Source organism: Physeter macrocephalus, chromosome 1 (genome assembly GCF_002837175.3).
Source record: "Physeter macrocephalus isolate SW-GA chromosome 1, ASM283717v5, whole genome shotgun sequence".
Lineage (NCBI taxonomy): Eukaryota > Metazoa > Chordata > Mammalia > Artiodactyla > Physeteridae > Physeter > Physeter macrocephalus.
Window position 1 is genome coordinate 112817784 of NC_041214.2, and position 25265 is coordinate 112843048.

The 25265-nt window shown below is 42.3% G+C and overlaps 1 protein-coding gene across 2 annotated transcripts; it reads right to left on the minus strand.

Annotated features, from left to right (window-relative positions):
- Positions 1-6054: 6054 nt before the first annotated feature.
- Positions 6055-25081, minus strand: NIT2 (nitrilase family member 2). Of its 2 annotated transcripts, XM_055085883.1 has the most exons (11): positions 24775-24842; positions 23202-23556; positions 20986-21104; positions 19320-19440; positions 17809-17897; positions 13181-13274; positions 12570-12644; positions 11392-11470; positions 9552-9650; positions 6817-6872; positions 6055-6470 (listed from the first exon to the last, which is right to left on the minus strand). In XM_055085883.1, the coding sequence occupies exons 2-11, from the start codon at positions 23314-23316 to the stop codon at positions 6379-6381; spliced, it is 939 nt and encodes a 312-aa protein (XP_054941858.1). In that variant the 5' UTR covers positions 23317-23556; positions 24775-24842; the 3' UTR covers positions 6055-6378. The 2 variants fall into 2 exon arrangements, with proteins under 2 accessions (XP_054941858.1, XP_023976071.1); XM_024120303.3 differs by lacking the exon at positions 23202-23556 and having other exon boundaries at positions 24775-25081.
- Between the last annotated feature and the right edge of the window lie 184 nt (positions 25082-25265).

Sequence of the window (25265 nt, forward strand, 5' to 3'; positions counted from 1 at the left end):
CAAAATTGATAAATGGCCAGAATAATCAAAATTAAGAGACGAGATACAAAATTAAGAGATGAGATACAAATTACCAAGTAATTCTCAGTCCATTGAAGAGAAGGAAATAATACATCCTAAGTCATTCTGAGGCCAGCAGACCCTGATTCCTAAACTAGACACAGGTATTACAAGGAAAGAAAATTCTTAAAATGTAAGCAAATCAAACCCAGCAATTTATTTTATTTTTTAAGTCAGAGGGTTTTGGGGTTTTTTTTTAAATTTTTTTGGCTGCGTTGGGTCTCCGTTGCTGCTCTAGTTGCAGCAAGCAGGGGCCACTCCTCGTTGCAGTGCACAGGGTTCTCATTCAGGTGGCTTCCCCTGTTGTGGAGCATGGGCTCTAGGCGCACGGGCTTCAGAGTGCAGGCTCAGTAGCTGTGGCGCACGGGCCCAGTTTCTCTGTGGCATGTGGGATCTTCCTAGATCAGGGCTCGAACCCATGTCCCCTGCATCGGCAGGCAGATTCTTAACTACTGTGCCACCAGGGAAGCCCCAGCAATATATTTTGAAAGAAAATTAATATATTATGATCAAGTAAAATTTATCCCAGGAATGTAAGGTTGGTTTATCATTCCAAAATCAATATAATTCACTATAAACATAGACTAAAGAAGTAAAAAGGTAAGCGTGTCTCAATAAGGCAGAAAAGACATCTGAAAAAAAATCCAACATCCTTTCCAGATAAAAACTCAGCACACTAGGAATAGAAGGGAATTTCCCCAACCTCATAGAAGGCATCTTTGAAAGACTAAGTGCTTTCTTGTAAGATCAGGACCAACACAAATATGTTCACTCACTCGTCTATTCAGAACTTTACTAGAGGTTCTAGCCAATGCCATAGGCCAGAATAAATAAATAAGTAAATAAAAGAACCAGATTGGAAAGGAAGAAGCTTATTTATTTTGTAAACTATTTGCAGACATGATCATCTATGTGAAAAATCAAATGGAATACACACATATAAAAAGCTGCTAGAGTGAATTTAGCAAGGTTTCAGTATAAAAGACCATATACAGAAATAAATTATATTTTATACACTAGCAATGAAAAACTAGAAATGTTTCCAGAACAATACTGCAGCATCAAAACACTTGTAGTCTTCAGGGACAAAATGAACAAAAGATTTGCATTACCTTTATACTGGAACTAACAAACACTGCTGAGAGAAATTAAGGAAGGCCTAAATAATTGAGGAGATAGCTCATGTTCCTGAGTCAGTGATTCAGTATTGGTAAGACTTCAACTTTCCACCCAACTGTTCTATAGATTCAATGCAATCCCAGTGAAAACCCTGACAGGCTTTTTTTCTGGGGAAATTTACAACCTGATTCCGAAGTTTGTATGGAAATACAAAGGACTTAGTTTAAACCATTTTGAAAAATAAGTTGGAGGACTAATACTATCTGACTTAAAGACTTACTATAAATTTACAGGGCTTCCCTGGTGGCACAGTGGTTGGGAGTCCCCCTGCCAGTGCAGGGGACACGGGTTTGGGCCCTGGTCCAGGAAGATCCCACATACCGTGGAGCAACTGGGCCCGCGAGCCACAACTACTGAGGCCTGTGCGCCTGGAGCTGGTGCTCTGCAGGAGGAGGGGCCGCCACAGTGAGAAGCCCATACACCACAACTAGAGAAAGGCCCACACACAGCAGCGAAGACCCAGCGCAGCCCAAAATAATTAAATAAATTTTTAAAAAAGAGGCAAACCATTTTTAAAAAGTTACAGTAATGAACATAGTAAGTTACTGGTGTAAAGATAAACAGATCAATGAAAAAGAGGAGACGAGTCCAGAAACAGATCAAGATACATATAGCCAATTCATTTTAATAAATATGCCAAGGCAATTCAGTGGAACGACTGGATAGCTACAAGCAAAAAAACAAAATCTTGACTCTTACCTCACACCATATACAAACAATTACCAGTTCAAAATGGGTCATACCCTGAATAGCCAAAGCAATCTTGAGAAAGAAAAATGGAGCTGGAGGACTCAGGCTTCCTGACCTCAGGCTATCCTACAAAGCTACAGTAATCAAAACAGTATAATTACTGGCACAGAAACAGAAATACACAGATCAATGGAACAGGAGAGAAAGCCCAGAAATAAACCCATGCACCTATGGTCAATTAATCCATGACAAAGGAGGCAAGAATATACAATGGAGAAAAGACAGTCTTCAATAAGTGGTGCTGGGAAAACTGGACAGCCACATGTAAAAGAATGAAATTAGAACATTCTCCAACACTATAAACAAAACTAAACTCAAAATGGATTAAAGACCTAAATGTAAGACCAGATACTATAAAACTCTTAGAGGAAAATGTAGGCAGAATACTCTTTGACATAAATCACAGCAATATTTTTTCAAATCTACCTCCTAGAGTAATAAAAATAAACAAATGGGGCCTAATTAAACTTAAAACCTTTTGCACAGCAAAGGAAACCATAAACAAAACAAAAAGACAACTCACAGAATGGGAGAAAATATTTGCAAACAATGCAACCAACAAGGGATTAATCTCTAAAGTATATAAAGACCTCATATAACTCAACATCAAAAAACATACAAACAAAAACCAAACAACTCAAAAAATGAGAAGACCTGAATAGACATTTTTCCAAAGAAGAAACACAGATGGCCAAAAAGCACATGAAAAGATGCTCAACACTGCTAATTATTAGGGAAATGCAAATCAAAACTACAATGAGTTGTCACCTCACATGGGTCAGAATGGCCATCATCAAAAAGTTTGTGAGACAGTAGCACTGACATATACACTACCAAATGTAAAATAGCTAGTGGGAAGCAGCTGTATAGCACAGGGAGATCAGTTTGGTGTTTTGTGACCACCTAGAGGGGTGGGATAGGGAGGGTGGGAGGGAGGCTCAAGAGGGAGGGGATATGGGGATATATGTATACATATAGCTGATTCACTTTGTTATACAGCAGAAACTAATACAACATTGTAAATCAATTATACTCCAATAAAGATGGTTAAAAAGATTAATAAAATAATATAGTTTTTAAAAAGTAAATAAATGCTGGAGAGGGTGTGGAGAAAAGGGAACCCTCCTACACTGTTGGTGGGAATGTAAATTGGTACAGCCACTATGAGAACAGTTTGGAGGTTCCTTAAAAAACTAATAGAGCTACCATATGATCGAGCAATTGCAATCCTTAGGCATATATCTGGAAGAAACCATACTCTGAAAAGATACATGTACCCCAATGTTCACTGCAGCACTACTTACAACAGCCAAGACGTGGAAGCAACCTAAACGTCCATGGACAGATGAATGGATAAAGATGTAGTAAATATATACAATGCAATATTAGCCATAAAAAAGAATGAAGTAATGGCATTTGCAGCAACGTGGATGGACCTAGAGATTATCATACTAAGTGAAGTCAGCCACAGACAAATATCATGATATCACTTATATGTGGAATCTTAAAAATATGATACCAATGAACTTACTTACAAAACAGAAACAGACTCACAGACTTAGAAAACAAACTTATGGTTAGCAAAAGGGAAAGGTGGGGGGGAGGGATAAATTAGGAAGTTGGGATTAACATATACACACTGCCATATATAAAAGACAATCAACATCATTAATCATTAGAGAAATGCAAATCAAAGCTACAATGAGATATCATCTCACACCGGTCAGAATGGCCATCATCAAAAAATCCAGAAACAATAAATGCTGGAGAGGGTGTGGAGAAAAGGGAACACCCTTGCACTGTCAGTGGGAATGTAAATTGATACAGCCACTATGGAGAACAGTATGGAGGTTCCTTAAAAAACTACAAATAGAACTACCATATGACCCAGCAATCCCACTACTGGGCATATACCCTGAGAAAACCATAAATCAAAAAGAGTCATGTACCAAAATTATGTATAACTGATTCACTTTGTTGTAAAGCAGAAACTAACACACCATTGTAAAGCAATTATACTCCAATAAAGATGTTTAAAAAAAAAAAAAAGACAATCAACAAGGACCTACTATTTAGCACAAGGAACTCTACTCAATACTCTGTAATAATCTACGTGGGAAAAGAATCTGAAAAAGAACAGTTATATGTATATGTATAACTGAAGCACTTTGCTGTACACCTGAAACTAACACAACATTGTAAATCAACTATACTCCAATACAAAATAAAAATTTAAAAATAAATAAAATAAAATGGGTCATTGACCTAAATTCATGACAAACTTTATATTAAAAAAAGCAATTAATTGGCCTTCATGAAAATTTAAAACTTTTACTTTTTAAACAATACTTTTAAGAAAATGAAGACTGTTTTTCCTCAAACTTAAAGAATATATTTGTAAAAATTAAAACCTAACAAAGAACTTTTATCTAGAATATATAAAGACTGCTTACTAATCAATAAGAGGATAAATAACCCCATAAAAATAGGGGGAAAAGATACGAACAGACACTTCACCAAAGAGGATATAAAGACAGCAAAGGAGCACATAAAAAGATGCTTCAGCAGCCTTAGTCATTAGGAAAATATAAATTAAAGCTACAATGAAATAACATTACATGCATGTTAAAATTTTAAAAGCTCATCATACCAAGTGCTGATGAGGATGTGGAGTACCTAGGACTCTGAGAGACTGCTAAGTAAAATGCCACTGGCAGTGAAATACACATAAGACCCCACCATTCCACTCCTAGACATTACTCAAGAGAAATGAACAACTTGTACAAAATGTAGCTAACAGCTTTATTTGTAATAGCCCAAAACTGGAAACATTTCAAATGTCTATCAACAGGTGAATGGATAAATTACAGTACATCCATACAATGGACTACTAACTCAACAGTAAAAAAGGAATGAATTACTGAAGCACACACACGGATGAATCTCCAAATAATTATGGTGAGTGAAAGAAGACACAAAAAACTATAGTATGATTCCACTTTTGGGTAATTTTGGAAAATTCAAACTAATCTATAGTGACAAAGCTCATCAGTGATTGCCTGAGGATGTGAGGAGTAGCCAGAGAGATTATAAAAGAGCACAAAGAAGCTTTTAGGGGTGGTGGGTATATTCATTATCTTGATTGAAGTGGTTTCATGTATATACATGTCAAATTTTGCCAAACTGTACACTTATTTTTAAAAAGTCATTTGCCTTTTTCACTGTAGAACACTTCTGCGTATACAGTGCTAGTTAAACTGCACGTGATAATGTCATCATTCTTATAGATAATGGGATGCGTGTTCGTGTATTCTTTTGTTTTAAATTTTATCTTCCAGTATGGCAAATATCTATATATATGTAAACAGTGGTGTGCTAGAGTAGAATTGCACCAGCTCACAAGAGCCAATCGAGCACATCTATTCCCAGCTCTGTGTTTAGAACTGTTAACACTGATAGCTTGAATTTGGCAGTAAGTACACCATGGAAATTGGCAAATGCTACTACAAAATCGACTTTTTCTCAGACAGCTGGTCATTAAACATTTACCAACCCACCACTAGCTATAACATACATAAAGCTCAATGGAATTCTTAGTTTTTAATTACGTAAAAGGATTCTGAAAACCACTAGGCTAAAAACTTACCTTTATCAAGCTAAAAGTGTTACTAGGGAGAAAAGCAAAAAGAAAACGAGACACTCACCCCTATCAAGAAAATCTTTTGCAGAGACTCACACTTTAGTTGCCTTGACCAAATTATGCTACTGCCATTCTCCCAGGGGGCTCATTATTGAAACAATGTTTCCCCTAAAACTAAGGGGGTCTTAAATAGTTAGCTCCTTCCTGAATTTGAAGAGCCCAAAGGCTGCTAGGAAAGGTGCTGCCATCTCCTCTAGCCAACACCAAGGATCCATCACACCTTGCTTTCCATAGATACTCACAGACCAAAAATGTAACTTTAAGGTACTGCTCAAAGAACAAGTTTTCTATATAATGGATTCGAACTCCAACAATCAGATAAGAGGTTCATGACAGATATATTTGTATCTGGTGAATCAACCCTCAAGGAGATCAAGATCTGATACTTTTACTAACTGCTTTGAGATAACTTGAACATGGAAGACTTACAGCCAGCCATCCCCTTGCCTTCTGCTCGTCCATGCCAGCCTGAGTCCTTTTTGACTATTTAATATGGTGTGGAAAACACCAGCATCAGTTGATGCTCCACCATCTCAACAGAGAGCTTCCCTATCCAGGATGGGAAACGGCTGAAATTTAAAAAAAAAAAAAAAAAAAAAAAAAGAATCTCCATTAAAGAATTCAGAAGGGAGTTGATTATGTGGTAGAAACATATCTTCCTGTTTCATGACATGTTGGAAACATAAACATTAGGGCTTTTTCGCCTCCACTGCATAGAGGTCTGATCGCTTCTGGCTAAAAATGGGGATTTGCTGGCGTATTTCAGCCAACTTCTTCAGGTCTGCAAAAACAGAAAAGTGCACTATTAGTAAGATGTAATTCCTTACCGACCGATGGGAATTTCTTTCCCAAACACTATAAAAACAACCAGAGCCTCAGCAAGTAATTTGCTCACAGGCCTTGTCTGGAGGCACAGACAGCCTGGCACTGCCCCTGTAGTCATTTCAAACCAAACCAAGAAAACTCAGGCTGAGATACAGCCCCAGGGCTTGGCCAGAGAACCAAGGATAAATGAGGAGGGTGGGGCATAAAGGAGCCCCTCCAGGTGACAGGGTTGCACAGCTATCGAATCTGGCCTCAGAGAATGGGGACACCAGAGACCTAAACTGTGCCAGAGCTAATCTTACCTATGTCTGAATACACGATCATTTCTTCAGTGCCAGCTTTGACGAGGACCTCCCCCCTGAAAAAGATTCAGGAGAAGAATGAGTGGATTCTCTGATGTTTGCTGATATTCAAGGTCTCTCTGTTTTTCCTCCCCATCTCACAGGCCAAAGGGGAAGGAATCTGAGATTTAAAACAAGAAGGTAGGGGCATAAATTCCTGTTCTGCCATTGAAGTAGCTGTGTGGCCTTGTGGCAAGTCATCTGGAATCTCCATTTCCTAATCTATAAAATGGAAATATGAGCTCTGTGAGGTCTTGGTGAGAAAATTATGGAGTATATTTTGTAACCCACAAACTTCTAGGGAATGGTAATTATTCTAAGAGGGGATGGAAGAAATGTTCACATAATGAGGTATGGGGAAGTCATTCTGGCTTATACATCATTTAACTTAAACTTTATGCTAACTAGAACAGCCTGTCTTGTGGCCTATCACATGTACATTGTACATCTGCTTTAACTATTAAAGAAAAGGGTGCACTGTCCAGAAGTAAAGAATGTTCGTTCTGAAGATGGAAATTAACGCCTCACTTCCTGAGACATCAATGCTAATACGCTTTCTATATAAGGCTCCCTTCCCAAGCACCAAGGCCATACCACTTGCTGTATACATGATGATCTTTTTTTTTTTTGAAATCTTGAAAGAATGTACACCTGTTATGTTTGACATTCCTTGTTCTGACAAGATATAAAACTGTGCCGCAAACCATGCTTCTTCAGAACAGTTCCTCAGAGCTATGTGAGAGGCTGTCTCAAAGCCTACAGCCCTCAGTTTGGCTTGAATAAAACTCTTTTCTATTCCTATTATAGATTATTTATTATTTCTGTCGACGGATGTAAACATCTGGGAATAGAGACACCTATAACCAACAGGAAGCTCCATCTGTCCCCTCGTGAGTACATTCAAGACCCCTTTACAAGGGTAGTCTGGCTCTGTTTCTTCACACCTCCCAAGGCTGCTACCCAACCATGCGGATGGTGAGACTAGGCCTGGGCAGGGCCTAGATCTGCCTGGATCTCTGGTCTCATGCCTGTGATCCCTGGATCCCTATGTTGATGGCTTTCAGGTTTTGAGGGAAAGGTTTCAACCTATGGGGCCTGGATAGAAGTGGTAGAACCATGCCCTGGCAGGAACCCCACATTGGAAAGAGCAACACTCCATAAATCTGAGGAAAAGCTGATTTGGAAAACTCTTTCCAGTGCTGAGGCTCTTGGCCCAAAACAGAGCTTCAAAAACATATCTGTGAAATAAAATTTCTCCAAAGCACAAAACAAAGAAATCTGATACAACAAACAATCTGACATAATAATTGGTTCCATCTACCAGATGGCCACAAATTTTTGGCACAATGAGCTACAAACACCATCATTAATGTCGTTTAACTGAATCCTTTTCTAGTCTCTTCTATTTCTTCCCCATTTGCCCTGGCATTCAAAGATCTCTATGTTAACCCCAGGCACCTATCCCAACGCTGATATAAGCCAGAGGGCTCCCAAACCAAACGGGGGGAATTCTAAAAAGGAAGAAATAAAGGTAAATCTTATACAACTACTTTGTGTCAGAGCAGCCAGCTTGATCAGTAACAGAGTTCATTAGGAGAACCAGCTGGGGAGCAGAGCTGCCCAAAAGGTCAGGAAGCTGATCACTAACATCTGCAGAGGAACTTGAATCAAGTTTAAGAAAATTCTGAAGCCAACTCAATCCTTCCAGTCTTTCAATGCCTCCCAAATCCTAGTGTGCAAGAGGCTCACTGGGAATCTCTCGCTGGTCACATCTTCCAAGGCCTTCCCCACCACACACTTTAATCTGTGGATCCTATAAAGTCAGCAGAGAGAAACTTTCGGAACCCCACAGTGACATTTAATTAAGCCTTTGCAGCCTAGTTACTGGTATATTTATCCTGAAACTGTAGAAATACATATGTGTGTGTGTGTGTGCTTGTGTGTCTGTAATCATACAGACATATGAGAAGTAGTATGGAATAAATCTCAGTTCTGAATTCAAAAGTCTTGGATCCAAACACCAGTTCTAGCCACTTTATCCTGTAAACTTCAAGTCTACCATCTATAAACTGGGCTAAATAAAGATAAGTCCCTGAGAGTTCACAATGAGATAATGTGTGAAAGTACTATGTAAACTATACACATGCCAGTAAGATATGTCTATTAACATAGGACTGTATATGTATCTGGGCAGACTTCCATGCCGGTTTTACTAAGGAATAAAATGCTTTTCCCTCTCACAGAGGACAAGTTCACAGCTCCCCTTAATTCTTCCCATCCTCCACTCTCCTTTAATCATTATACAGGGAGCAAAATCCTCAACCTGCAACTTATTCCTGCCCTAGGACAACTGACCCAGTCTAAATTTTAACCAAAAGCCAAGAGTTTGGGAGCCTCTTTTACTAAAACCACCCACCCGTGACTGCTGCCTTGTTTCCAAGTTTGGTTGACATTAAAAGTCACTCAGAAACTCAGAAGAGGGCTGAGGGCAAGCACTCAGTCAGGAGAGCAGGACCGTTTCTCTCACATGGTTTTTAAGTGGAAGCTTCTCTCACTGAGAGACCTGGAGACCTGGCAGGCATGTAGGGAGATAGGGGTGGAGGGAGGGGCAGGACCAGTCAGGAATCAGACAACCCACTTGCCCAAGTGCCATCTCCCGAGCTCCTAGTGAGCCTGTCCCTGTGTAGCCAACTCACCAAGGACTCACAACGGTGCTGTGTCCCCAGGCAACATAGGAGGCTTTGTCATCCCGGGCAGGAGATGCTGTGGCTACGTACACCTGATTATCAACAGCGCTGTAGTTAATGGACAGAAAAGAGGTGAATTATACAGTGATTACATAGATCTGTGACTTTTTATCCTAAGTGTACAGATCCTTCTTTAAAAAACTAGGATAGGACAGGCTGGCTCAGATGTGGAAGAAACATCCAAAGCCACAGAACCCTCTCTTCAAAAAAGATCTTACTGCATAAGCCAGTTCTCACTCAACTAGAGCAATTCTGCCCACCAGGGGACATGTGCCAGTGTCTGGAGACATTTTTGACTGTCACGACTAAGGGATTGCTATTGGCATCTAGTGGGTAGAGGCCAGGGGTGCTGCTAAACACGCTGCAATGCACAGGGCAGCCCCTACAGCAAAGAGTCATCCAGCCCAAGATGTCAGTGCTGCCAAAGCTGAGAAACCCTGGCCTGAGCCAACCTGTAACATGTAAAGAGCAGAGCTTCTCTGGTTAATGCAGTCAAGGTGGCCAGAGAGAACGGACTGGCCTTGTTCTGGGACAACACACCTTGCAGGGCTGCAGGGCCCTTCCATGCCAATGTGGCAGCCCCATCATCTCAAATTAGGCAAGAATTTCGGGTGGCAGCCCAGGTGCACCAAAGCCACCTGACCCAGAGCCCTCTGGGCTCAATCAACAGATTCATGCCAGACCATCCCAGTCTCTCCAAAGCTTTTCTTGCTTTCAACAAGGCAGCGTTTATTAACACTCATGGGTTTCACATACCCCTACCCCGCCTTCCATCACGCAACCAGCCAAACACTTCTACATTCCCTTCCAATAAAAATTACCATCATCTCCAGACATGAGCTAGTGGCTACCCCTGGGCGGAGAGAAGAGAGTACTGACTGGGAAGGAGCAAAAGGGAGCATTGCAAGGCACTAGAAATGTTCAAGATGTTGATCTTGGTCATAGGTGAATACATACGTAAAAACTCACTAACCTGTAAACTTAAAACTAGTACACTTTTCTGTAAGTATACAACACCTCACTTTAAAAATCTTTTAATGAAAAAAACTGTCATCTCTGACCAGCATTTGTTTTGCAGAGCACTTTACACAGTCACATGCCTTTTCCCTTCCGTGTTACACGCACCTCTGCCATCTGCCCTTCACCACTCCTCAGGCTCAGGGGACTAGGGAAACAGCAACTGTGACATGCACAACATAGCTGTGCAATGCTCAGGACTCAGAGGTTAGAAGAACAAGCACTTATGACGACTTTCTTGGCAGAGTGCCAAGACTAGCAGGACACTATGGAGGATGGAGTAGGATAAACACCCAATCTGAGCAGCACAGGGTCCACGGAGTGCAGACCACAAGTCTCTCCCTAGGGCTGTCGGGCTAAAATAACCCCTGCCTTTTCCTTGGCTTCGGACACATACATTCCGTGGGTCTCCAATTCTCTGTAAAAGTTGCTGGCAACTGTATCAGAGACACCAATCCATGCCTGAACACAGAAGAATGAAATTGCTGCCCACCTGATGCAGTGAATGCTCTTGGAAATTCAAAAATCACAGTCCCCAAAATCCATGAGACTGGTGCTGTGGCTTCTGAGGAGAAGGTGCCCTACACTAGAAGCCCTCCTTTTGGCCTGGAAGATGAAAAGAGTCACCTTTTTGAACTGCATTTGTATGCCAGGGCATTCTGAGTCAGAGGCAGCATTCCATACAGGGAAGGTTGGTGCTTCCACCAAACTGGAAATGTTTCCACAAAGAAACACTGATACTCCTGAAGGTATGCTTGAGATGCTTTCTTACCGGCCTCGCTGAAGCAACTCCCAGTGGGCTGGTCCGGTGGTCAAATTAAAAGCTGCAGGATATACCAACAGCTGGCAGCCTTGGGGAGAGAAAGGCCAAAGAAGAGCAGATGCAGGTGGACACCCAACCACACTAGCCCCTCCCTCTATTCCTTACCCAGCAGGGACCAAACTCAAACTTCCCCAAGCATAAAAAGATTCAGCCAAGTCAGACAGGGTCAGCAGCATTAAGTATGGCTCTGAATTCCTCTAGACACACACACACAAAACACATACACACACGAAAAGTGGTATTGACAACCAAAACCACAACATATGACTTTGCTTTAAAAAAGTGGAGAACCTGTCATTCGAATTCCTCTCAGCATCATGTGGTCAGCTCCCATGGCCAAGGACCACGTTTTGTGATGCTTGTCAATTGAAACGAGGGGCAGAGTAGGGGCCCTACTGCTTATTGCTAAGACTCAACTGAGACTGCCAACCCAGAGCTCTTGTGCCTCCACCTTCTGCTGAGCAGGGAGTCAAACCGTTTGCACCCACTTCACTTTCACCAACAGATAAAATTGGAATCAGAGTGTCTTTGGCAGTCTAGTAGGGATGCTAATATTTGTTGAGTACCATATGAGGAATTCTGTAAGCCCTCTCTCCTTAATCCTCACACTGTTCCTGTGGAGATGCACATTTCTCCAGAGATTAAGTAATTTACCCAAAGTATTGTGCCAATTAAGGGGAAGAGTTGGAACCAGAACCCAAATCTTCTGATCTGAGTTGGTGCTTCCGCAGGATGGCAGCACGCTCCTCTGGACCAAAATGTCACTGACTACATTTCAACTACCCAACATCTAGGACTAGTAAGTGGTGAAAGCCATGTGCACGCAGACCATTTCTACTGGGCCCCCGAGTGACTCTTTCCAAACACAGCAGCAGGAAGGGCTCAGAGGGGAGAGCAGAGGTTTAGTTTAGGAGTATGGCTCCTCCCTCAGCTACGTGGCATGTTAAATTACAACCCCCAAAAAACCATACTGTCCATACGCAGGAGAAGTCTGAGAATTCATATGGAGGTAGAGAAATTAAGACCTCTCCTCCAGGTTTTCTGACCAAGGGTTCCCTCTACCCACAAAGACCAGCCCAAATTAAACCTCCAAGCATTTACACAACATAACTGTAGTGCTGCCTTACCTCTCTGTGCATAGATTTGTGCCAGCTCTGCAAAGCGGATGTCGTAGCAGATGCCCAGGCCCACTCTGCAGTAAGCTGTTTTCCAAACAGAAAATGTACAAACAAAAAGTTAAGCTCCTGCCTCATGGTGCAGCAGGGGAAAGCCTCCAAGATCTAATGATCACAAAACACTGACGGGAATACATTCATGCAGGGCCCATGGATGGAGAAAATGTATAAGCTTATTCCTGCCTGGACTTCACCTCGTGAAGACATCATTTACAACAGCAAAGCAGAGATGAGAAATTCGTTCTAACTGAATGCTTCTTATCTAAGTGGGAGGTGTTCAATCGTGGCCTAATGGGTACAGGCCGGAAGCTATCATACCATACCATATCATACCATATCATCAAAAGGCTGTGACCAAATGGAAGAGCAAAATCATGTCAAACCCTCAGTTCTCCATTCAGCCCCCCCTTTCTAGATCTCTGACCATTCTCTGCCCTTCTCACTTCTGGCCTTTCAGTCAGGTTTTGTAAAGAGGTTGGGAAGGGAGAGAAGTGAAAAACATAGAACTACCTGATCCTCTTCTACAGGGACTGCTAAAAGAGGTGAACTTATCTGGTACGTACGAGTATCAAATGTGGAGAAACTATCACCAGGACTCAATGTTTCAGATTCTTGAAATGTGATTTTCCCAGGAACATCAATGTCAAACAGATGGAGCTGCATCACAAATAATGGATTCGGTTACCTCTTTTCTGCAGGGTTCGTGGCAATAATAACAAACATCTTTCCATGGCCAGCAATGGGGGTGTTCTAAGATCAACTGTACAAACAGCACCCCCAATCTGCCCACAACCCACCCCACAAGCTGACTGACATCATATCAAAATAATTTCTAACACAGGGAACTGGAAAAATGATGCTGTAGGTTTTATGACCCTTGTTTCCTTAGTGGTGTGCAAATCAACATCTAGATTTCTTATGGAAAGCAATTAATGTGCAGCTTTTTTACTCAATATAAATGCTAAATGAAGACTTCTCAGAATCAGAATCAAACTGAAACATTGGCAGAAGAGGTGGAGAGTGGGTGAGCAATCACAAATAGGTAAAGTTTTGCAAACCCAATGCAGCAATATATTAAAAAGAAACACATCACTTCCAAATTGGATTTATTCAAGGAAAAGCAAATGTGATTTAACATTAAAAAAATCAATCAATGTGATTTACCACATGAACAAAATAAAGGGGAAAAGTCATATGATCATCCTAAGAGGTGCATAATGAGCATCTGGTAAACTTCTCCATCCATTCTCATTTAAAAAACAGAACAGAAAAACTCTTCTAGGAAGGGAACCTCCTTAATCTGATAAAGAGTATCTGCAAAAAAAAAAATCTAAGGAAACATCATATTTAATGGTGAAACATTAAAACCCTTCTCCTATTGAGATCGGGAACAAGGTAAGTACACCTGCTATTCAACACTGTACCAGAGGTCCTAACCAAAGCAACAAGGCAAAGGAAAGGAATAAAATGGATAAAGGTTAGAAAGAAAAAATTAAAAGCCATTATTCTCAGATGATATAATTGTGTACCTAAGAAATGTCAAAGGAAATATACAGATGAATTATTAGAATGAATGAGTTTAAGCAAGGGTACTATATACAAGGTCAATATTTTAAAAATTAGTTCTACTTCTGTACACTAGCAAGAAACAGAAAATGAAAGGGCATCAAGAAATACCAATTAGGAATAAATCTAGTAAATGATATACAAGACTATACCCAAAAAACTATTAAAAACTTTGAGAGAAATTAAAGAAAGCCTAAGTAAATGGAGACAGAGATATATATCATATTCATGGCCTGGAAAACTCAATTCTGAAAACAAGCACTTTAAAGAGTTGGGTTAATAGCTCAATGCTGGGACATCCCTGGTGGCTCAGTGGTTAAGAAGCCACCTGCCAATGCAGGGGACACGGGTTTGAGCCCTGGTCCAGGAAGATCCCAGGTGCCGCAGAGCAACTAAGCCCATGCACCACAACTACTGAGCCCGCATGCCACAACTACTGAAACCCACACACCTAGAGCCCGTGCTCCGCAACAAGAGGAGCCACCGCAATGAGAAGCCTGCACACCACAACAAAGAGTAGGCCCCGCGCTCCGCAACTAGAGAAAGACTGCACGGCAACGAAGACCCAACACAGCCAAAACATTAATTAATTAATTAATTTAAAAGAAATACTTAAAAAAAAAAAAACATAGCTCAATGCTGGGTCCTCTTCCACTAATGGCAGAGTGGCTCCTATCAGACCAGCTTTCTCACAGATAACTATGAACTCTGGACAAAATAAAAAACACAACTACTTAATAGCACTTGAGAATAATCAAAATCAGGCAGAAACCGAAGAGAAGTCAACACCTGGAAGAAGGGACTAGTGCTGTGTGAGTTTCCCATTTGTTTACAGCTTTTAGTTGGAAGCAAGGCGCCAGCTGTTGCTAGGAGTGGTGGTGACAACTACCCACAATCATACCAGCTGAGGAACCAGAGAATAGAGTTTCATGGCAGGTGGAAAGTGAGGGGGAAATACTGAAAAGGAGAAAGCCAAAGAACAGCCCTAAATTTTACATATAAAATCTGTCCAAATCTCTGACTAACCAATGAACTAAAGATGTGTGGGGCAGACTCCAAGCAGCCCAGCTAAAGCTAAACAACTTTACAGTAGAACAGAGCAGCTGAAGTTGCTACCCACCTCACAAAGGAAAAAGAGTTTGGTGTTTGAGTATGCCCAAATTAACTACTTGCTAAAATAAAAAATTCAACACTTTTCAGGGGAATGTAACAGAAGTTAGAATCTCAACAACATATAATCCAATATACAATCCAAATTACTAGATACACAAAGATATGACCCAAAGTCTTAAAGAAAAAGCAGCAATGGAGCAGACCCCAGTAAGACCCAGATGTGATAATTATCAAAGACTTTAAAGCAGCTATTGAAACTAAGCTCAAGAGAGTAAAGAAAAATAAGCTCTTAATGCATAAACAAACAGGAAATACAGTAGGGAATACAAGCTATGAAAAAGAATGAAATGAAAATTTTAGAACTGAAAAATTCAACACCTGAAATTTTTTAAAATTTCACTGGATTGATTTACAGGAGAGTGGAGATTACAGAAGAAAGACTCAGTGAATCTGAAGATGGGTCAATGGAAAATGCCCAATCTGAAGAAGACAGAGATAAAGCGTTGAAAAACAATAAAAAACAGAGCCTTGGTGACCTGGTTTGGTGAACAGTATCGATACTGGAGTCCCATAAGAAGAGAATGGGACAGAAAAATATTTAACAAAATAATGCCCCCAAGTTTCCCAAATACAGTGAAAGACTTAAATTTTAAAGATTCAAGAAACACAAAGCAGGACAAATACAAAGAAAACCATATCCAAGAATATAAGAGTCAAAATAGTGAGAACTACAGATTATGAAAAGACCTTGAAGGCAGGTAGAGAAAAACATGAACTGCATGCAGAAGAACAATACAAATTACCACTAACTTCATATCGGGGGTAAAAAAAAAGAAGCTAGAAGATAACTGAATAATAACATCTCTCAAACTTCTGAGGAAAAAAAGAAAACTGTCAACCCAGAATTCTATTCCACCAAAAATCTTTTTTAAGAATAAAGGTGGGACTTCCCTGGTGGTCCAGTTGTTAAGAATCCGCCTTCCAATGCAGGGGACGTGGGTTTGACCCCCAGTCGGGGAAATAAAATCCCACATGCCGTGGGGCAACTAAGCCCCGTGCACTCTAGAGCCTGCACGCCACAACTAGAGAGAAGCCCGCGCTCCACAACGAAAGATGCCGCAATGAAGATCCCATGTGCCTCAACTAAGACCTGACGCAGCCAAATAAATAAATATTTTTTAAAAAAGAATAAAGACAAAGTAAAGGTATATTCATAAATAAAAACTAAGATAATTCATAGCTAGCAGATCCTCACTACAAAAATGCTAAAGGAGGTCTTTTTGTTTGAAGATAAATATACCAGACAAGAACTAAGATCTTCAGGAAGAAAAATACCAGAAATGGTAAGTATTTGGGTAAACACAAAATATTTCTCTCTTAATTTCTTTAAAATACAGATGACAACTTAAATTAAAAATCAGTGTTTTGTGGGATTCATAATGTATATAGATACAATATGTATGAAAACCATACCATAAAGAAAGGACCTATATGATTGCAAGGTTCTTAAATTTCACATGAAGAAATATATTATTAACTAAGTAGACTGTGACAATATAAGCATGTATATTGTCATAGGGCAACAACTTAGGGGAAAAAAAGCAAACTACTACTCAACCCAGAAGAATGCAGGAAACAGGAACAAAGGGAAAAAATAATTAAATGTCTATATGCTTAAAATCCAACCATATCAATAATTACATTAAATATAAATAGAGTAATCACTCCAGTTAAAAGGCAAAGACTGTCAGAATGAAAAAAAAGCAAGACCCAAAGACATACTGTCTGCAAGAGAAGCATTTCATTTATTTATTTATTTATTTATTTATTTTTTTTTTTTGTGGTACGCAGGCCTCTCACCATTGTGGCCTCTCCCGTTGCAGGGCACAGGCTCCGGACGCACAGGCCCAGCGGCCATGGCTCACAGGCCTATCCGCTCCGCGGCATATGGGATCCTCCCAGACCGGGGCACGAACCCGCGTCCCCCGCATCGGCAGGCAGACTCACAACAAGTGCGCCACCAGGAAAGCCCGAGAAGCATTTTAAATATAAAGAGACATATAGACTGAAAATGAAATATTAGAAAAAGATGTACCATACAAGCAGTAATTATAAGAAGGCTAGAGTGGCTATAGTAATATCAGAGCTAAACCTCAAGACAAAGAGTACTACAATGGAAAAAAAAGAGACATATAATGATAAAAGAATCAACTTACCAAGAAGACTTAACAATCTTAAATGTATATGCATGCACTTCTACTGCAAAGATGTCAACTCTCCCCAAAGTGATCACTATATGTTCAATACCATCCTAATCAAAATTCCTATAGGTTTTTCCTTGGCTGAAATTGACAGGCTGAGTCTACAATTTATATCAAAATGTCAACAGCCAAGAATAGCCACCTGTGCCAACTAATCAAATGCCTGATGTATGTACCATATGATGAGAGTTACTGGGAACTTCAAAGCGAATTCTCAAGAGGCAATGAGACTTGCCACATTCTCTACTTACCTTTCTGTGCTTTACCAGTAAAGTTCCATCAGGCCCAAACACAGCACAGGTATTATATAATTTCCCAGCATCCTCTTCAGGAATGGAACCTTTCATTGAGAGGAGAAACACAGACACAGAAAACACTCTGAATAAAGCATTCTTTTATGATAACAGGACAAAGGCTTGATAAAGTTTACTATCTTCTTGGGTCCAACAATAAAGTTTACTATCTTCTAAGGGTTATTTAATCATGCTTTTTTCTTCTTGAATATGATTTTTCAGAGACCAACTTCAGAGTGTAGGTGAAATATAATTAGGTTAGATGCCAAAGAAAGGTTTCAAAAATAACCAAACTGTTTCTGAATTCAGCTTTGATCTTGAGCAACACTTCATCTGAAGCATTGGTGCAACACGGGGAATTCACTATTGCTCAACTTAAATTCACCAGGTCCTGCAACATAACTGTATCCATAAAGGTCTTGAGGTGGGAATGTAAGCCAGTCTTTCCATCACTGAATATGGTTCCTGCAGTTCTATCTCTTCTTGCTTTGCCTTCTTTTCTCCTTCTCTTATTCATTTCTAATTCTTACTAAATGATAATACAGAAATAATTTTGTTTGCTATATTAAACAGTTTTATTGTATTTTTATTTAAACAAATAGAACTTTATTTAAACAAAACCACATAAATAAAGCTACTTTTTAAAAACTGAAGTATAGTTGATTTACAATATTATATACCAGTTTCAGGTGTACAACATTGTGATTCAATGTATTTTTTTAGATTTTACTCCATTTAAAGTTATTAGAAAATAATGGCTCTATTTATCCGTGCTGCACAATATATCCTTGTTGCTTATTTATTTTATACAGAGTAGTTTATACCTCATAATCCTCCATCCTTATATTCCCGCTCCCCCTTTCCCTCTCCCCACTGGTAACCACTAGTTTGTTCTCTCTGTGAGTCTGTTTCCATTTTGTTATATACATTCCTTTGTTTTCTTTTTTTAGATTCCACATGTAAATGATAGCATTCAGTATTTGTCTTTCTCTGTCTGACTTACTTCACTAAGCCTAATACTCTAAGCTACCTTTGATGTATGCGGCCTCTTTATGGGGAAAAAAAAAATCTTAACACTGTATTAATGAAAGACATTCAGATATGGTTTCTCTTTCCACCTTTCCACCTGCCCCTGTACTTTCAACTCCTTCTCTAGAGAAAATCATCATCAGTTTGGTGTGTGTCCTTCTACAGTATTTACTATGTCTTACATACATAAATACATATAAAAATATACAGCCTTCTTTGTGTGGGGCATTAATCTGTATGGAAGTACCTGTTCATTTCATATTAAACTTGCTCTTTTTCCACTGAACAGTGTGTCTCAAAGATCCTTCCACATTCCTAAATACAGATCTACCTCATTCTTTTTGATAGCTAATTTGTATTCCATGGTTTAAATGTAACAACAAAAGTTACTCAGATGTTTTTAATGTTTAGGCCATTATACCTTGAGGGTAGGAAGTTACCTCCAATGACATATATGCTGCACTCCTTTGCTACTTCAGAAAGCTTCTGTGTGGAGTCACCAGGAATTTTCTCTGCATATTCAGGAAAATATTTCGTGCCATATGGAGAATTAAAGCATTCCTAGAATAATGTTGGAAGAGAAAAAGGGGAAAAAAACACCAAAACACCCAACTCACTTTAAAGTTCTGCTGTAAAAAGACATAGCTCTCAAAGGGGTAAAACACAGCTTGATAAGAAAAACATGGACACCTCAGGGCTAAAGAGCCTGTGGCCACAGACAGGACTCGGCCCCTGGCTCAGGTGGGGCTGGAGGAGACAAGTCAGCGTGCTCTCCCAGATCCTGGTCACCTTGGCAAAAGACCGCACTTGCCTCTCCCTGAGTCCGCAGGAGAACTACGCCTTCCCAGCCTTGGGCACCCAGGCCCCACTACCACTAGGCTTACTCATAGGACTTTGGGTGTTAGGATGACTCCATAGTCTCAGTACTATATTATTAACTATGTAAAGTAATAAAGCCTGTGTTTTTTAAAAATACAAAAGCTTTGAAAGCCACAGAAGTTAGGGTGTTTCCTCATGTATAAAATGATCTATTTCTAAGCTCCCTTCCAGCACTATCATTCTGATCCTGCAAAATCTCTCACTCCCCTGAATATGTCTCAACAGCTCTGTGATAAAAGAAAAGCAAAACTACTAGATTTCGACTCTAGTTCATTCATTTCGCATTTACTAAGATTGCCTGTGCACGAGGCACTGTGCTAGGAAACTCAAGGCCGAGGATCCCCAACTTGTACAAAACACGTGTTAGGTAAAGGGGAATTCAAGTGCTTTCACTCCCGGCCTTTAGACTCTTACCCCTAGCAACTTAAACCAACAAGAGACCGTTATCAGGTGCAAGTACAGGTGAGTCCCATGGTGCAAAATTAAGATCTCGAGCTCCCTTGTTGAAGATTCCTACTCACTGGCCACATTGTAATGGCCTGGAGCCTAAAATAAAATATAAGGTAGCCCTGAAAATTCTCCAGGGTTTGCAAATGGCTGCCTCCTCCCCATAGTGGGGTAGTGGGTGGTCGGGAGTAGTTCTCCCACTGACACCAGCAGGCCTCTGCCAGTAGACGCATGTCCTGACACATGCAGGACCTTCTCTGGGGCTGACCCAAATGTGGTGCAATCTTCAGCTGATTCTGTTCTAAAAGAGATGACGTAGGAGACAGATGCAGAGTCCTACTGGCTTACCACACTTTGGAAGATACCACAGACTTCCTAAATGTCTCTAACAATTTTCAGTTTTCAACAACTTTCAACCATTTTTTTAAATGTTGGAAGCCTTAGCACTAAAATCAATATGTCCTGGTCCTGTAAAGACTTAAGTACACAAGGAAAGAAGGTAAATATCCGAGGCACTGAGTATTTTAGCTCTAGGTAAGTCCCTCAGCCCACTAGGCTTCTGAACCGAGTAACTGACCTGAAGTTAAAAACCTGTAAGCATGCTGGCACATCCTATCACAAAGACTCTTGCTAGGGTCATCTTCCAGACAAACATGGAACAATCCTGGGGCCCCAAAGGACCTTGCTGGACCCCAGGACACAGAAGGACAACCAGAGCTAGCGGACATTATTCTGCTGGGACAACAGTTCCCAGAAAGGGGTGGCTGCCTCCATACTTACTGGCAGAGAAACTATTTTGGCTCCCTGCTTTGCTGCCTCCCAGATAAGGCCACAGGCTCGAGTGAGGTTATCTGATTTGACGGAAGAAACTTGAAGCTGGATGAGGGCCAAGCGGAAAGCTGAGGGTGAAGATAAAAGAAAACAGTTGTCAGGAGATCTGACTGCTGAATCACATAGAGCAGCATTTCTCAATGGAAGGTTAATTTTGCCCCCCAAAGCATCTGGCAATGTCTGGAGATATTGTTGATGGTCACAGCGAATGCAGTACTACTGGCATCTAGTGGGCAGAGGTCAGGGACACTGCCAAACATGCCATAATGCATAGGACAGTCCCTGACAACAAAGAATTATCGAGTCCTAAATGTCAGTAACGCTGAGGCTGAGCAACCTTGAGACAGAGCCACATCCGTGGGCAAAGCCCATTCCAGGCACAAGAATCTCAAGTGAAGCAAGCAGGGCCAGCTTCTGCCTTACAAGTGAGAACGTGGCTTGAAGAAAGAAGATTAGGTCTGAGTACGCGACTACCCCTTATTATGTGACCTCCGGCCTCCAGTCTCTCCCCAGTCCAGATGCTGAGCACCTCCCAGCGTAGCAGGTGAAATCCCTTTGGAAGTCTGCTCCACCGTGAGCTGGGGCAGCAGGCCCATGGGAAGAGGACATGCCTGTCTCGATGTCCCAGTCACCAGCTGGGACACAGTGCACTGGTCCAGCTGCAGGTAGAGGGGGAGCCTGGCAACCAGTGGACTGCACATGTGCCTAGTCACAGGGCAGGGCCCCTGGGCAGGTCTGCACTCACCCCATGAATATTCCCGTGCCCAAAGGAGCACAACATTAAGTAGCAAATGAAAAATACCATGAGACGTTGAGAGAAACACAGTGGAAGGAAAACCAAACAGCGTTTTTTCCTGCTATCTGAACAAGGCGCTCCACATTTTCACTGGAGACTGAGTCCCACAAATTATGTGGCCAGCTCTGCCAACCAGACCTGCTGTCAGCCTTGGGGCAAGCAGGTCAGCGGCTCCTCCAGGCTTACTCCTTCCTTGAGGTAGTAGCCACACCCTACATTTGCTTTTCCTGTAGAGTTCTCTTTTAGCTCTTACAGTAATCACCTTTTACTGGTTAATAGTCCTTTATATGAATTCTTTTCCTGTTCAAGTGACTGGTGTGGTCTCACAGGCAGAGTCCTGCCTGGACCCTGACTGACAGTTTTTGCTTATGGTCTGACGAAATGCTACATTAAAGGTTCCAAACCATGTCATAACCCACAAAGCTTTGCAAAACTTCAGGAATTATCAGTAATGGCCTGGCCTTGCCTCCCTACCCGGCCTCTGCTGTGGAGTCTGAAATCCCACCATTAGTGACTTCTCTCTCTGGGTCTCTCCTGTAACTGTAAAAACATCCCCAGAGAGGCAACATTGACAGACCCTAGCCTTTGATGAAGGCCTGTTTGGCTCAGGGTTAACCCCAAAAGTAAGAAAACTCAGATGTTCCATTCCTTGGTTTCTCCTAAATATACTGAGAGGAACTAAATTTAACCCGGAATGCAGTTTTTCAAAGAGTTTCAAAGACTGGATGAAAACCAAACAGGAAACAAAAGCTGGGATAATTACTTTGGGGCAAACAGCCTGAGCTGTCACTAAAACATCACAGACCAACTAAAGGTCTCCACTATAACTTAGAAGCTGGGTTTGTCTCTGCTTCTGAAGGAGGGTAAGATGAAGTCCACCATGGTTCTGTTGATGGCTTCCTTTCTCGCCCATCACACCCAGAAAGGCAGCTGTCCTGCACCAGGATTGGGACTGCCCAACATGCTGCAAAGCACCCGCTCTACAGGGGGGCTGAAGCAGGACAATTCCACCACTGGGGAGTTCCCTAAGGCTGAGGACGAGATACTAGTCACTTCATCTCCTCAGCAGTAAAATGAAACTACTTCTCATTTTCAGGTCCCTTGCTATACTAATATTCATTGTATTCTAAAAATTAAGGACTTACCAAGGGGAACAAAGGATAAAATATCTTAACTGAAGGGACCAACGTGGAAACAGCAGAAGGAACAGGCAGGTCCTTTACACATGGAAGCATCTGTGAGGTATCATTAACAGTATCTTGTAGATGAGGAAACAAGAAGCTTGCAGAGGGAAAGCTGCATGAAGCCAGTCAACAAAGTGAGTGGCACAGCCAGAAGCCAGAATCCGGACTGCAGACAGAATGAGTACCTTGTTTGTTTTTTGGGTGGGTGGGGCTGAGGTCATGTAACTTGAAAACATTCCTCAAGGGAGTCAGATCAACACCACCCTCAACCCCACCAAGAACCACAGCTCTCAAGTCCATCAGCCTCTTCTGAAAGATAGAGTCACACTCAGAGGGAGGTGTGTAAAAGGACTTTTGTTTGTTTGACTGCGTTGGGTCTTCTTTGCTGCGCGCAGGTTTTCTCTAGTTGCAGCGAGCGGGGTCTTCTCTCGTTGCGGAGCACGGGCTCTAGGCGAGGGGGCTTCAGTAGTTGTGGTGCACGGGCTTAGGTGCTCCGCGGCATGTGGGATCTTCCTGGACCAGGGATCGAATCTGTGTCCCCTGCATTGGCAGGCGCATTCTTAACCACTGCGCCACCAGGGAAGTCCCTAAAAGGACTTCTATACCCTGATCCTGAGGGTTCATTCAGCCACCAACTTGCACTGCGCTCCAGGAGGTTGAAAAGAAAAACAGAGGGCACTTCCACAAACCTGACCATCTTGAGGGAGCCTCACTAGCCCTTGGTAGGAACAGTTTATGTCCATTTTAAAGGACAGGAGACTGAGGTCCAGAGAGATCAAATGACTTGTTGACATGGGCTGAGCCAAGGCTGTAATAATCTCGGTCTCCAGACTTTGAGCCTAGAGCACTCCACTGCCTCATGTAAAAGAATCAGGCAAAGACCGGGGAACACAGCTATAAACTCATCCCTGGGGCTGATCCAGAATGCGGATGTGTAAGTAACATGTAATACCTAACCTGAAAGCTCAAGGTCCAGGTGCAGAAAAAACTTGCCCAGTTTTTTTTTTTTTTTTTTTCAAGAGAAGAGGGCATTCTGCAGTGGGTGTGAGGGGGGCGCACTGTGGAGCAAATTAATCAGTCCTCTTACCACAAAAGCGCGAATCAAAGAAAACAGGTGCTTCATTTTCACCTGACAGGGCTCAAACTACAAATAATCAGGGTTGGTGCCCTTGCAAAACTCACGTTCAAAACCCAATCTAAAACCTAGCAACAGTCTCCAAGAATCCCACGGGACAAACTCTCACATTTGAAGAAGTATCATAATTACTGAAAGTGCGGTCTTCGGGTCGCGGAGCGGGGGCAGCGGTGAGAAACAGGAAAGACCACAGAGAGGGTGCGGAAGTGGCATTTTAAATGAGCACCTGCCCCCGCCCCTTCCCGCGCAGGTGAATCTGGAGTAGGGGCGCGCGGAACGCACCTGGAATCTCTGCCTTCAGTTTCACACAAGCCCAGTGGGACGCAAGACGCGGGCCCTTCCGGCACGCAGGCCCTACGCTCCCGCGGCCCCGCCGGCCCTCCCGGAAGCCCGGAATCCCAGACGTGCGCCGCGCTGTGCTCCGCGGCCTCCCCCTCCCCGCCCCGCGCGCGCCCACCGGCCTCGCCGCTCGGGCCCCCAGCCCCGCGGCCACCGGAGCAAGGAAGGTCATGGGCGCGGCGGGGACACGAGGCGGAGGCGAGGGGCTGAGCCGGCGAAACCGTCCGCCGGCGCCGCGTCCGAAGCCTCCCTCCGGCCGGAGCTCGGGCCGCGGCGCTACTTACCGGCCATAGCTCTGCCGGGAAGCACCACCGGCACCGGCGCCTGAAAGGAGGTCTGTGGGCCACCGCGCCGGCGCCGCGAGGGGCGGGGCCGCAGCGCCCGAGGATCCGCCCCCGCCCCGCCTCGCCTCCGGGGCCGCTGGCTCCGCGGAGAGGGTGTTTTCTTTCCGGCACGCCTCAAACACCTATTAATCGCCCGCTGTTTATATAACATCCTTGTAGTCAGATCCTCGAAAGGCAAGGGACGACCAAAATCCGGGTGGTGCGCTAGTCAATGTTCAACAACCGGCCTCTTCGATTCTCAGCGAAAGAACTGAGCCTCTTGCTAGTTGCATCACCTCTGGCCAGGGGAAATACCAGAGGCTGATTGCCTTGGGCTATTTAACAAGTCGCCGTGACGAAGATAGAATTATCTAGGTTAATTTAGGCACTCAAGACAGCAGTGCGATTGGACTACAAGGCTGCTACGTGATTGGGGAGGGGAAAAAAGAAAC

Excerpts from the sequence above, each read along its gene's own strand:
- NIT2 (XM_024120303.3), bottom strand. The coding sequence starts at position 24,985 with ATGTTATATAAACAGCGGGCGATTAATAGGTGTTTGAGGCGTGCCGGA. Across the intron at positions 19,441-20,985 it reads CCAAAATAGTTTCTCTGCCA|GAATGCTTTAATTCTCCATA; the intron begins GTAAGTATGGAG and ends ACATTATTCTAG. Across the intron at positions 11,471-12,569 it reads ACAAATCTATGCACAGAGAG|GCTGCCAGCTGTTGGTATAT; the intron begins GTAAGGCAGCAC and ends TCTCTCCCCAAG.